The sequence below is a fragment of the Primulina tabacum genome, chromosome 6 (genome assembly GCF_025594145.1).
Source record: "Primulina tabacum isolate GXHZ01 chromosome 6, ASM2559414v2, whole genome shotgun sequence".
Classification (NCBI taxonomy): Eukaryota; Viridiplantae; Streptophyta; class Magnoliopsida; order Lamiales; family Gesneriaceae; genus Primulina; species Primulina tabacum.
In genome coordinates this window covers 43,983,304-43,996,759 of record NC_134555.1, presented here as the reverse complement: position 1 = coordinate 43,996,759, position 13,456 = coordinate 43,983,304, and the positions used below count along the sequence as shown (strand labels likewise).

The window sequence follows — 13,456 nt, the reverse complement described above, 5'->3', positions numbered from 1 at the left end:
CGTAAAAATATCTCCAAATACTTATTTTCATACGTAATTAGATCGCAAAAATTTACAACTATAAACCTAAGGTTATATGAATTGTTTAAAAAACACAGAAACTTAAACGCCTGTTAATATTTCACGGGGTTTTAAGCAACTTGGGTTGCAATATTCCATCGAGTTTTTTAAAAAAATATCGGAAGCCCTGATTGGCCTGAGCATCAAGAGAAGAGAATGAAAAAAATAATCATGGCTCGCTCTATAGTCTACACTAAAAACAGATGTCATGTTCAGTATTCACTTCAGGTTTGTGGTTTGTGGTTTGTGGTTCTCAGCTCAGTGAAGACAACTAAGAATAAACAAATATAAGAATGTCATATATGTCTGCACCTCAAACGAACCCTTGATGCCATAGCTCTCAAATTTGCTCTAGCCTGCGCAAGTGAGCTTCTTCTGTGCTCATGAGGTACCACACTAAACGCCTCCATTAATTCTTCCCTCTGCAATCTCAAAGCTAACACAACATCATCATCCTGGCTTGGCAAATCTCTCCTTAAACTAGCTTCTTCTCCTCTGCCTAAAGTACCATAAATTCGTGAACTTAGGCTTCTGAGCCGACGACGGTTTCTTCTATCTGAGTCTGTGTCATCTGTTTCCGGACTGTTTAAAGCTTGAACAGATCTGTTTCTCCTGCTACGATGTCTAGTTCTGGCTGGACTATTTTCCTCTCGAGTCGCTCTAGTAGTAATACTAGTATCCGAGGTAGTCCCTGCTTTTCTTTCTTCGACTTCTCTTGGAAACAGGAGCTGAATTGTAGTGTGTTCACGGTGCAGAATCTCCAATTGCTGCCAAATTTAAGATACATAATTAAATTAAACCAACCATTCTTGTATTCTTATCACTTTGATACTTTAAATAGCATGCAACTACTACTGTCTATTGCCTTGTATACCTGATAAGTTGCCTGCACTTTGGACATCGTTTCCCACATTTGTCAGCAGCAGAACACAAACCTTGTTTGCAAAAACTGCCATATATGAAAAGTAAATGATTCAGACTCTATTCAAATCACATGTTTTGGATTAACTGAGAGAAAGATTGTCTTACTAAACATCACAGTCCAAGTGGGCTTCAATTCAAACATCTATATTAGGCATCCTCTCCAAGAGACGAAATAAAAATCGAAATAGTTGAGCTACATGGTTCTTTTACCCGTGTCCACAAGGTGTTGTACTGGGTTCATAACATATCTCCAGGCAAATCTGCCCATATAACCCAATTCTCAAGTTAGAGCTCAAGATTATGACAAAAAATATGACTATAATACAAAGAAAGCAATTCTAGATTAGGCAACTCTTACTGCACATGAAAGTTCTTCACGAAGCTGATCAAGGCAATGGATAACATGGCTTGGGCTAGAAACACCTGAGTCCTTCCTTACCATCCTCTTTAATCGATTATCTATTCGGTTCTACTTTTGCCACAATATTCACCTCTATATTCTTTCTATCACTGCCTAAAATAATCAAAACCAAAAAAATAATGCAACTCCCATAACCCTCTAATAATTGTAAAAGAATAGATAGCTAAAGTCATCGAAAGTAAATCAAACCTTGTTGATATGATGTTGAATCATCTTCTTCTTCAAGATCAATAATGGTCACATGTATGGAAACTGGACTATTCCTATGGGCCCTGAGTTTTCTGTAAACACCACACAATTTAGCATCCCAATGCATTCACTGAAGAAAAATAAAAATGATTGTACTTGACTGGGACTGCAAAAATTTACGGCAACAAGGAAGCCAAATCCCCGAACTACGAAAACAGATGGCAATGATAAAAATAAGATCTTTTCTAATCTACTCACGGGAAATTTAGGGTCCGATCTCAACGAGCGTCACTAGTTCAGACGTGGGCTTTAAGATTACCCTGAGCCTGAAATCAAGAAAAAGACCGTTAGGAGGGGGCCAGGAGGGTGTCCTGGCGTAGCCCCTCCGACGCTCAAGTCAGTGACTGAGGGAGCAGCTAAGGGTGCTGCTGAAAACAATACATTGAATTTTTTGAACTGAACACTCAAACCTGGTATTTATAGGAGAATACATGGGCTCTTGATGGGCTTGTCTTCCATTTGGGCTAGAGATGAGCCAATGGTAGATACCTGGACTCTTGATGGACTTGTCTTCCATTTGGGCCCTCGCCTCCAAGATGTAATCCGGGCCCCCCAAGATGTAATTCGGGCCTAGGGGCCCACGGGATATCACTATCAATATTGATAATCAATCTGATTATCCAAGAGACGAAAATCTCCTTCCAACGACAATATTTTCCCAGGAAATAAGCCAGAAAATACTAACAATCACAAATCAAACGTGTTATTAGAATAACACACTGTACATTATGTAACGTACCGTACTTTTAAACTACTTGAAATTTGCGAAAAAATAAAAATTTTCTTAAATATGAAATAAACTTTCAAATTGCGATCATCCATAATCCGTTCTCAAAATAACTGCAACTAAACGTTCGAAATTAAAAATTTTGCTAAAGCATTTGACTAGACATCATGACAGTAACATAAAATCAGAGTATTTGAAACTTTCATAAATTCTTAAAAACATGGCGGTCCTCGAGTTTAGCCTTTCGCTCAGTCCAAGCCAGCTCACTGGCCCTCACCCCTCGTCTCCTCAAATGCATCCTCACCTGCATCGATCAAGTCTAGTGAGTCTAAAGATTCAACATGTATAAACTGAAAGTAACAAGTAATACGTAATAAAATCACATGCAACTTTAAAATAGAACGTACGTACTTGATACTTGAACTTGCATACTTAAAAGCTTGAACGTAACATACTTGAAACTTGTACATACATACATAAACATAGACGTGCCATCATCATAAGACTTTTCTTAAACATTCTTGCATACTTGTACATACTTGAACATTCATAAACTTCATCATTTTGCGTAGAGGCATGTTTCAAAGCAAGTGACTCATACATAATTACGCCTGATCAGACTAAACCACAGTACTAGGCTGACAGGAAAAATCAACTGCCACATACATGAGATCCCCGTTCATGCTTTAACGGGTGGATTGGTCTCCGTTCATGCTTTAACGCTTTACAATCCTGATCTAAACACGTTCATGCTTTAACGAGGTGGAGAGGTCCTCGGCCACGTTCACCGACTTCCAAACCCATTCATAAATTGGTCACAAGACATCTAGCATACCTCAAAAACTTAAAAATATTTTCTTTGCACGTCGAACATACTTACTTACTTGGCGTTGAGGGATTCGTTGGATCTCGCTTGAGGTCACTGCTGCACATACTAACGTGATTACATGTACTTAACTTTCATAGCTTAGACGTAGGTACTCGTGCTCACCACCGAAGTAATTAAATAGCTTATGACATTCTAGATCACTCGGGACTTGACCTCGTTAAATCATCGTACTAACCCATGACATCGAACCCCGAACAATCTCTAAAATGATGTGCGAACATTTCCCAAAAATAAAAGACATGAACTCACTATTGAACTTGAAAATAAGAAAGAACCAAACATTTTTACAGATGGGGCCGCGCTTGGGCGATAAAACTTCACCGCTCGAGCGCCAGGGTCAGCGCTCGGGCGGTAACAAATTACCGCTCGAGCGCCGAGTTTACTGGAAAGAACACTTCGACAGAAAGAGTTGCGTTCGGGCGGTAAAAAGTTACCGCTCGGGCGCCGGGCAAACTGGACTCCGCGACTCAGAAGCTTATACTCTCCAATTTCGATTACACAGACATTGAACAACGCCTCGAGACTCATCCTAGGACGCTATGGCACTGACTCGACTCCACAAAACGTCCCAAACGACGATGCACACCAAACAAGCAACAAATTCGTAAACTCAAATTTTGACACCAATTGTTTCCTACGATTTTTAATGCAACCAACGACTGTCGACACGAAACAAAGCATCAAAACTCAATCCAAACTCATACTCCATATACCGTAACACAGCAGTGATCACCCGATGGTTCCCAACGAAGCCTGCAAGAAATAAACTTCAAGAACACATCAATAATATATTTTTCAGAAAACGCAGTTGAGCAGTTTCACGAAAATCACCATAACTCACTCAATTTTTATCCAAATATTTTGAATTTAATGTCAAATCGAAGGTATCAAAAATTTCTACGTTTCATATGGTGAAAGTTTTTCCAAAAAGTTGACCGAAAAGTCGCAGTATTTAAAATAACAGCAAACTTCGAGTTTTCAGATCTAAAATCGTTTCAAAACCGATCCAACAAATTTTTGCTCAAACTTTTGCATAACATTCACATGTTTTCATACAATAAACATCAAAATATTTACTATGACAAGATCGATGCAGAAACGAAAGAATATACATGTCTTTTGATATTAAAATTTACCGAACCGACGGTACCGAAGCGGAGACGGAGCGAAGGTTGATCCGGGACGATGGTGGCTCGATTTTCTTTGAAAAAAATTCAACAAAACTTTGCTGAAAACTGAAGGGGAGGGGTGGCTGCTCTCTTGTTACGAATCCTAGGTTTTTCTTAAAAATTTAGAAGTGGAATGAATAAGGGGAAGTGTGTGTGTGCAAGTCTATCGTGTGTGTGTGATACAATTGTAACGTGTGTGTAAAGGTGTGCGCGTGTGTTATGCTAGTAATTAGGGAATAAAAATTGGCTTAATTCTACCATTAAGGTGCTAATTAAAAGTTAACCCAATTAACAAATTAAATAAAATACTATCCCTACTAAACCTTAAATGAAAGTCCCCTAATTGAAATAAAGGGCACAAGCACTAAGTCTTTAAAGGTTCTAAAATCTAAAAATCACCTAATAAATAAATCAGGCTTTTAAAATACTAAAAACTTAGTAACTCATTTAAAATGTCTCATCCTTGACTTAAAATAAAATACCCAATTAAAATTGCCAAAATCGTCACCGGTCTCCTTTCCTCAATCCCGCATCGAGTAATCGCCTGAAACATGAAACTTGAGAAAATATATAACGTGCATCACATAAGCATAATTAATTTAAAATAATGCATTGTTGCTTGCACAATCTATCAGGTGTATCTTCAACGATATGAGTAGCGACCAGAAGTGCTTCTTCATCCCATCCGGCCATGGCGGCGACCGATCGAAACCTTGGGCTGAACAAATTTTGATTTCCCGGACAATCTTCAGAAATCTCTGGCTGTTTTTTGGATGTATTTTCTGGGTTATCGTCACTCTTCTTGGGAACCTCGGTATCTGACCTTTTCTTGTAATCTTTCCTACAGAATTTGCAATCTTCACAAAATTGGGGAGAGATGAAAGATGTGATAAAAGGATTTGGCTCAACGGTCATATTTGATATTTAAGATTTAAGGGGTTTTAGTATATTGCATGGTTTTAGTTACTTCAATGAAAATAAGTCATTTACAACCTTTTTTTTGGAGGGGGAAGAAATAATTTTTTTTATTTGAAAAAGAAATTTGTTGTAATTAGATCTCGAATATGAGAATTATTAACCTATTTGCGGAAAAAAGAAATTTTTACAATGGAATATTGTTCTTGCCTCATGGTCTTGATACTTTGGTTAATAAATGTTGAAGTTGAAAGGGACATAATCCATTTGTCAATTGTTTCCACAACTTTGGACCATCTATGACAAATAATCCTATATGGTATCTTGTCTAATGATTGTTAGATTCCTTCAAATTGAGTCGAGGATTTAAAACGACGTCACTTCGATCCTCATCTACCCGTCTTTTGTTTTTCAACCCGTCGGCAGTAGTAATTAATTCCAAGATAACTAAAATTCTTATGTTCTTTTAAGAGGTTGACTCGACTTATAATTTTTTTACTACAATCAGAGGTGAGATGAGAGTGAATGATTTTTTTTCGATTTTACATGGGTTTGAATCCACGTCTTTTTTCAAAAAGAAGAGCGAGAGTAGCTCTCTCTTAATTGATTATACTAAAAATGAAGTACATATTCCGCATCATTTATTTATATGATTGTATAATGTTAATTTTCTGAATTTTTATTGCATATTTTACTATGATTAGACTTGTAACAAATATTCAAATTGTACATGTTGAGAAAAACAACAGAAATAGTCGGGAATGTATAATGCATGTAAAAGTTGGGGAGATTATAGTGTGTGACGGTGTAAAAATGAAAGCTTCAAATCTTTTCTAATAAGCTAAGAAATGACTTGGCATCTATGCTATGTGGATAAGAAGACTTGAATTATTTCGTATAATAATACGTAAATATAAATAATAATAATAATAAAAAACTATATTTTCTTGACTTTGAACCCAAAATGTTGAGAAATCTATTTAGCTGTCGTGCTTCGAGTTAATATAATATATCGAGTAGTTGGGAGCATGTAGTTTTGAGTGCATGAACCCATTATTTTACTTTGTTACATTCCACGTTTCCTTCTTAATTTGTTTTCCCAAAACTAAAGTCTTTAATTTAAAGATTAACCAAAGTCATGGTGTAATAATTTGTATGAATAATTAAATTAATATACTAAGCTTATGTCTTTAAACTCGCAAGTATCCACAAGTAATATTCCATGTACTTGAAGATTTTGGAAGTAATTACGAGAAGAGATGCTCTTAACGACAAAATTAGCCAGCTCTGATGACACCAAAGGAGAATCCCATCATTAATTTTTCCCCTTCCGAACAAAAAATTAAGCCTTTTTCTTGTTAGAATAACACTTGGGTCCTTGATTTAAATAGATTCTACCAAACTAATAGTAGTTTTATATTTTAATATACATTCGAACATATAGATTAAGACTCAAGAAGTTCCTTGTTTCAAACTCGATACTTGAAATTAATAGTTATTCAAACAAATTAATTTTGCATTCCTGATAGAAAAATTTACATTTTGAGCTCATTAACTTGCACTTTTTTTTTACTATTTAGTTCGTTTTCAATCGATGCGCTGACATGACATCAAACATGACCATGCTTTCCGAGTTTAATTAATAGTTTGAGATGATATATGAAGCGACCGACAATGTATATTTTTGTAAAGCAACAACATTTAATAGTTGTTCTCTCTTTGTCTAAAATTAAATTAATATTTCGTTCCAAACAGGATTAAATTTTATTCCATAGCCTCAAAAACAAAATAATCATCTTGCCGTCCCTCTCCTTTATAGGCCTTAGCCATCCATGCTTTAGCATATTCAATAATCTCTCGTTTCCCCTCTTAAGCAGCACATTTTCATTATTTAAGTCACTAAATGATCTGTGAGAATCTTCTTTCCAATATAAATTCTTCCATTTTGTCCATAACATCGAAATCAACCCTTGTCAATTTAGTTTTTCTGGACAAGAAATGGGAAGACAACCTTGTTGCGACAAAATCGGTCTGAAGAGAGGTCCATGGACTGTAGAAGAAGATCATAAACTCATGAGTTTTATTATGAACAATGGCATTCAATGCTGGAGAATGATACCCAAGCTTGCAGGTAAAAACTAAACACTTGAGTTCTATTTCAGATTTATTTGATATACGAACGCGATTTAATTTTTGGGTCTCTCTCATTTTTACTACGAGATTAAGTTTTGTGAAAAGAATGATCATTTGATACATATTTCTTGAAACATTGTTATAATGTAGGGTTGTTGAGGTGTGGAAAAAGCTGCAGGTTGAGATGGATAAATTATCTGAGGCCAGACCTTAAAAGAGGGCTTCTATCAGAAATGGAGGAGAATCAAATTATAGAGCTTCATGCTCGCCTTGGGAACAGGTCTGCTTTTAGCTCTAAATTGCTACTCAAATATTTAAATAATAGAAAATCTTCGGCTAAAGCTTTGCCAATATGTTGCAGGTGGTCTAAAATTGCATCACATTTTCCAGGGCGAACGGATAACGAAATCAAGAATCACTGGAACACTCGAATCAAGAAACGGCTGAAGCTCCTCGGACTAGACCCTGTCACACACCAGCCCCCCATCCGGCAAAAAACACGACAAAGTCATGAAGAGACTAACAAAACAGGCCGCATCGACTCAAACTTGCAAGACGAAAACGAGCAAGAGGAGATCAAAATCTCTCATGCACTCAAAGATGCATCAGAAACAGAAGTCCAAACAAGCTGCTGCAATGATCAGGCCAGCACCAGCATCGAAAGTGAAGCCACACATCTCATCAATAACTATGAGATGCTGATGCTCACAAATAATCTAGACATGGATTTATGGATGACAAATCAAGAAATGAGCAGCATCTCGACCGGTTACTGCCCTTCGTTTTCTATAGAAGATTCCGTGAACTGTTACCCGAATGCAGGTGGCGAATCGGCCAGTTCGATTCAAGAAAACAGTGCTCTATTTCAATGTGTTGAGACCGCAGATTCAATGGTTTCTTGGGATTTTGCATTCAATCAATTTGATCAACAATTTCCGTTTCCTGAAACAATGGGTTGAGACATGCATCTTCCTGGAATTCTTGATTTAGTTCGAGTCCACCATTGTAATTATTTAATCATGTGTTCATAATTAATATCGTCTCTCTTTTTGCTCAATTATAAGTACTTTTGTTTGATAAGAGGTTAACTTTTCGAGGAAACGAATTCTTTTGCGGCATTATTATAAATTAACCATCTACTATAATCCTATGCTTAATCATTTTGTTTAGGACTTGGTGTTCTCCTTTTGACGAAGTTGTCAATTTGGACATCGACATCAAGTTGGTGGAAAGAAATACAATCTCAAATTTAAGTCATCGCCGTACAGATGATTAAACATATAATGATACTGACAAAAATAATAATTAATTAATGACCACTGAATGTAATGAGGAGTTAGTAGTATTATAGAACTAATTCTTTTTTGACAAGATAAGCTAAACAAATTAGTTCAATTAATGGTACTCACAACTCCATATTTAAAAGGCCAAAAAAGTAAAAACAAAATAAAAAGGGTTAATTAAATTGCTATCTTAAAGTTGTTGGAATTTTTTTATATAAATTTAAAGATCTAAAAATATGTTGGAAGTTTTTAATTTTGTATAATTTTTTTGTTAGATATGATATATTATCTAGATTTTGAGCTTTGTTAACAAAATTATTTTAATAGTATTATAGCTTATTTGATTTTTTAAAAATGAAAAATATTTTATACACACATTTAATATGTTTAAAATTTAAAATATATTATTTATTATATTTAAACGCTATTTTAAGATTGATCACCTATTTAGTTATAAAAACATAACGTGGGCGTAGTAAGAAATCCTCCAGACAAATGTAAACAGCTATCATCCTCTTTAATCGATTCTTGTTCTTCTGTATTCACCTCTATATTCTTTCTCTCACAGCCTATAATAATCAAAGGCAAAAAAATAATGCAACTCCCAAAATCCTCCAATAATCGTAAGAATAGAGAGCTAAACTTATCGAAGTAAATAGAACCTTGTTGGTTTGATGTTGCTTCTTCTTCAAGATCAAGAACAATCAAAGGATGGAAAGTGGACTAGCATCTCAACAAATTTATTGAAGAAAAATCGAAATGAAAGTGACGGCAAAAATTCATGGCAACAAGAAGGCAAAATCTCCGTACAACGAAAACAGATGGCGGTGATAAAAATAAGAGCTTTTCTGATCAATTTTCATTTCTGTTAATGATTAATCTTGTTGGAACAAAGAAATTTCTCGACAAGTTTGTGGTAGTATTTATTGATGACATTCTTGCATATTCAACAAGTGGGAAAAACTGCAAGGAAGATCTTCGTCTTACTCTGCATATGCTTAGAGAAAAATAATTATAAATTTAAGAAATGTGAATTTCGACTAAAAAACGTCACATTTCTGGGTCATATAATATCTGAAATGGGCATATCAGTTGGTCACAAGAAGGTGGAGACAATCATAGACTGGCCTTGACCGAAAACTGGAATAGAAATTTGAAACTTTCTGAGATGAGTTGGCTATTAAGAAAATGTGTTGAAGGATTTTCTTCCGCTCATTCCGAGAAACTCTAAATTCAATTAGAGTGAATAATGTGAGAAGAGTTTTAGATCCTGAAAAAAAAAACTTGCTTCTACGCCATTATTAGTATTTCCCGAATGAGGCATGAATTTCACAATTTACAATGACGCATCTAAAGAGGATTGTGGTGTGTTCTCATTCAAGAGGGACAAGTAATTTTCTATGCATCGAGGAAATTAAAACCATGTGAGCAAAATTATCCAACACATGATATTGAATTAGCCACAATTATATTTGTGCCAAATATCCGGAGAATCAACTTCTTTGGTATCAAATGAGATATTACCGATCACCAAAGCCCCAAATATTGTTCATACAAAAGGAATTAAACATGAGACAAAGACGGTGGATCGAACTATTGAAAGATTATGACATAAGGATAACAAGATATCTAATGCGCTAAGCCAAAAGGACTACATAGTGTTACGACAAGAATTTTGTCCAACAGAGACCCAAAGTTTTTTTTCCCGAGTTTGGAAAATGTTCTCATGAAACCATGAGTACCAAGATAACTCTCAGCACGACTTGTCAATCCCAAAGTGGACAAATTGAGAATAAAAATACAGACTCTTGAAAATATTCTTAGGGCATGTGCCATAGACTTCAGAGGAAATTGAAGTAAATACCCCCTATAATTGAATTTGCCGATAACAATAATTATCACGGAAGTATTAAAATAGGACAGAAAGCTATCATGGTAGCTGAACTGTTCAAGTAAATGTTGATAAAGTATCTATTATTAAGGAAAAACTCAAGAAAGCTCTAGATCGACAAAAGAGCTGGGCTGATTTAAAGTGAAAACCGTTGGAGTTTGAAATCGATGAGAAAGCTTAAGTTAAAGTTTGCCCTATGAAAAGAGTGATTCGATTCAGTAAATATAGAAATCTAAATCCAATGTATGTCGGACCCTTCGAAATACTGGGAAAAGTGGGAAACCTAGTCTATCGTTGGCTTTACCACCAGGCATGTCAAGGATTTACAACGTCTTCCACGTCTCATAGCTAAGGAAGTATGTTTCAGATCCAAGTCACATTCTTGAAGTTGCATCGCTACTAATCGAAGGAAATCTGAACGAGAAGCTGAAGTATTAAGAAGTTTCCATTCGAATAGTGGACATCAAAGACCAAATACTTCGGCGACAAACTATTCCATATGTCAAAATACAATGGTCTAATCATATCGAAAGAGAAGTTAATTGGGAACTTGAAGAAAGAATGTGCAGACATCACCACTACCTTTTCAAAGACCAAGCTAATTCAAGTTTTGAAGACGAAACTTTAAATAAAGAGGGAAGGATGTGAAGACCCAAAATTTTACTATACAAAGATATAAAGTACCAAGTTGATTTTAGTTTTGCATTGAAAATGAATTATGTCATGGAAGAGAATAAATTACATGCAACATTTGGCATGGAGGGGGAAGGCCTAAAGCCACATTGATTATTACATATCATAAACCATGCAACCTTTGACATGGAGAGGGAATGCCTAAAGTCACATTGGTTATTACATGTCATAAACCATGTAACCTTTGACATGGAGGGGGAATGCCTGAAGTCACATTGGTTCCTTAAATAGTGGCAAAAGAATGAGTGAAATCACACCAAAACATCAAAAGTTCTCTCCAAAAGTTGCAATTTTCGAGTATCAAAAATTCTGCCCAATTTCAGAAAGTTTTGCTCATTGTTTACACGTTCAAATCCGATCTTCACCGTTCAGAATATACCTACACGTGGTTGGAGCAACATATCCAAAATTCAGATCGATCCAATGGTTCAATAGACGCAAACATTTTTGCAAGGTGACTGATTTTTCAGTGTCAAATTCCAACTTGTTCATTCCAAGATTTTCATAACAATCTTTTAGGTAAATGAGTTTTTGCTATACTCTTATGTACACTTGATATATATATATATATCGACATACTTGTTCCTTGTAAGTATGTCCACATTTGCTTAAAAAAACGTTATGTATGTTTCTTGAAATTTGATCGGCGTGATATATTCGTTCCTATACAAAGATATAAAGTACCAAGTTGATTTTAGTTTTGCATTGAAAATGAATTATGTCATGGAAGAGAATAAATTACATGCAACATTTGGCATGGAGGGGGAAGGCCTAAAGCCACATTGATTATTACATATCATAAACCATGCAACCTTTGACATGGAGAGGGAATGCCTAAAGTCACATTGGTTATTACATGTCATAAACCATGTAACCTTTGACATGGAGGGGGAATGCCTGAAGTCACATTGGTTCCTTAAATAGTGGCAAAAGAATGAGTGAAATCACACCAAAACATCAAAAGTTCTCTCCAAAAGTTGCAATTTTCGAGTATCAAAAATTCTGCCCAATTTCAGAAAGTTTTGCTCATTGTTTACACGTTCAAATCCGATCTTCACCGTTCAGAATATACCTACACGTGGTTGGAGCAACATATCCAAAATTCAGATCGATCCAATGGTTCAATAGACGCAAACATTTTTGCAAGGTGACTGATTTTTCAGTGTCAAATTCCAACTTGTTCATTCCAAGATTTTCATAACAATCTTTTAGGTAAATGAGTTTTTGCTATACTCTTATGTACACTTGATATATATATATATATCGACATACTTGTTCCTTGTAAGTATGTCCACATTTGCTTAAAAAAACGTTATGTATGTTTCTTGAAATTTGATCGGCGTGATATATTCGTTCCTATTTGTTATGAACATTCTTGAACAATTTGTTGTTGGATATTAGTTATAATATTTGAAAGCATGTTTGAAATATTTGAAATGCACTGTAATGATTTGAATTAGAAATGACAAGGAAATTCCGATATTTGATATGTTTTGTTTAAGGTCCTGATGCAGTGAGATATAATAATCGTTATTTTGACATCGTCCCTTAGATGAGTAACACATAGAGGATTGATCGGTAAACCATGAAAATGAGATGATTTTCAGTGCTATGTTTGTACTTTGCTTATATTCGACTCAACATGCTTACTATTGAAATTATGATAATATATTCGTATAATTATCACCTTGATATTCGTTATGCCCGATTGGTCCCCTAGCAAATGTTTCTGTTACTAAAATATACTAAATAAAAAGTGTTTAGGAAAATATTTAAAGATGGAAGGGGAGGGAAAATTGTATCCAACCTCCCTATAAAAACTCAAAGTTGCATTAAACCACTATAAAATATTAATAGGCGTTTAACCTCACGTGTTTTTAAAACTCGAGTTCATACAACCTCAAGCCTATAGATTTAAATTCACACGCCCGAGTGCACCTGATAAAAAGTAAATACAAATCGATGTCTTGTTCAATATTCATGATCGGTCTTCAGGTTTGAGGTTTGTGGTTCTCAGCTCAGTGATGACAACTAAGCGGAGTCAATTAAAACCAAAAAAACAAAAAAGAATCAACAAATATAAGAATGTCATATATGTCTGC

At 35.3% G+C, this 13,456-nt stretch overlaps 3 protein-coding genes across 7 annotated transcripts in view; 2 read left to right on the top strand and 1 right to left on the bottom strand.

Moving 5' to 3' along the window:
• LOC142549874 (AUGMIN subunit 6-like) overlaps positions 1-13,456 on the top strand; it is a 43,100-nt gene that overhangs the window by 19,823 nt on the left and 9,821 nt on the right. The window lies entirely within an intron of this gene.
• LOC142549876 (uncharacterized) overlaps positions 90-13,456 on the bottom strand; it is a 63,741-nt gene continuing 50,374 nt past the window's right edge. For 2 of the 5 annotated variants that reach the window (XM_075659090.1, XM_075659089.1), the window contains 3 exons: positions 1,195-1,244; positions 935-1,009; positions 94-827 (listed from right to left, as the gene is read on the bottom strand). In XM_075659090.1, the coding sequence (XP_075515205.1) occupies positions 805-827; positions 935-1,009; positions 1,195-1,244 (148 nt within the window). In that variant the 3' untranslated portion in view covers positions 94-804. Of the gene's footprint in view, positions 828-934; positions 1,010-1,089; positions 1,245-1,342; positions 1,788-13,456 lie in introns of those variants that run through there. The other 3 variants (XR_012821273.1, XM_075659087.1, XM_075659088.1) reach the window with 3 other exon arrangements.
• Positions 7,162-8,502, top strand: LOC142548302 (myb-related protein 315-like). The gene is made up of 3 exons (XM_075656611.1): positions 7,162-7,485; positions 7,638-7,767; positions 7,849-8,502. The coding sequence occupies exons 1-3, from the start codon at positions 7,353-7,355 to the stop codon at positions 8,444-8,446; spliced, it is 861 nt and encodes a 286-aa protein (XP_075512726.1). The 5' UTR covers positions 7,162-7,352; the 3' UTR covers positions 8,447-8,502.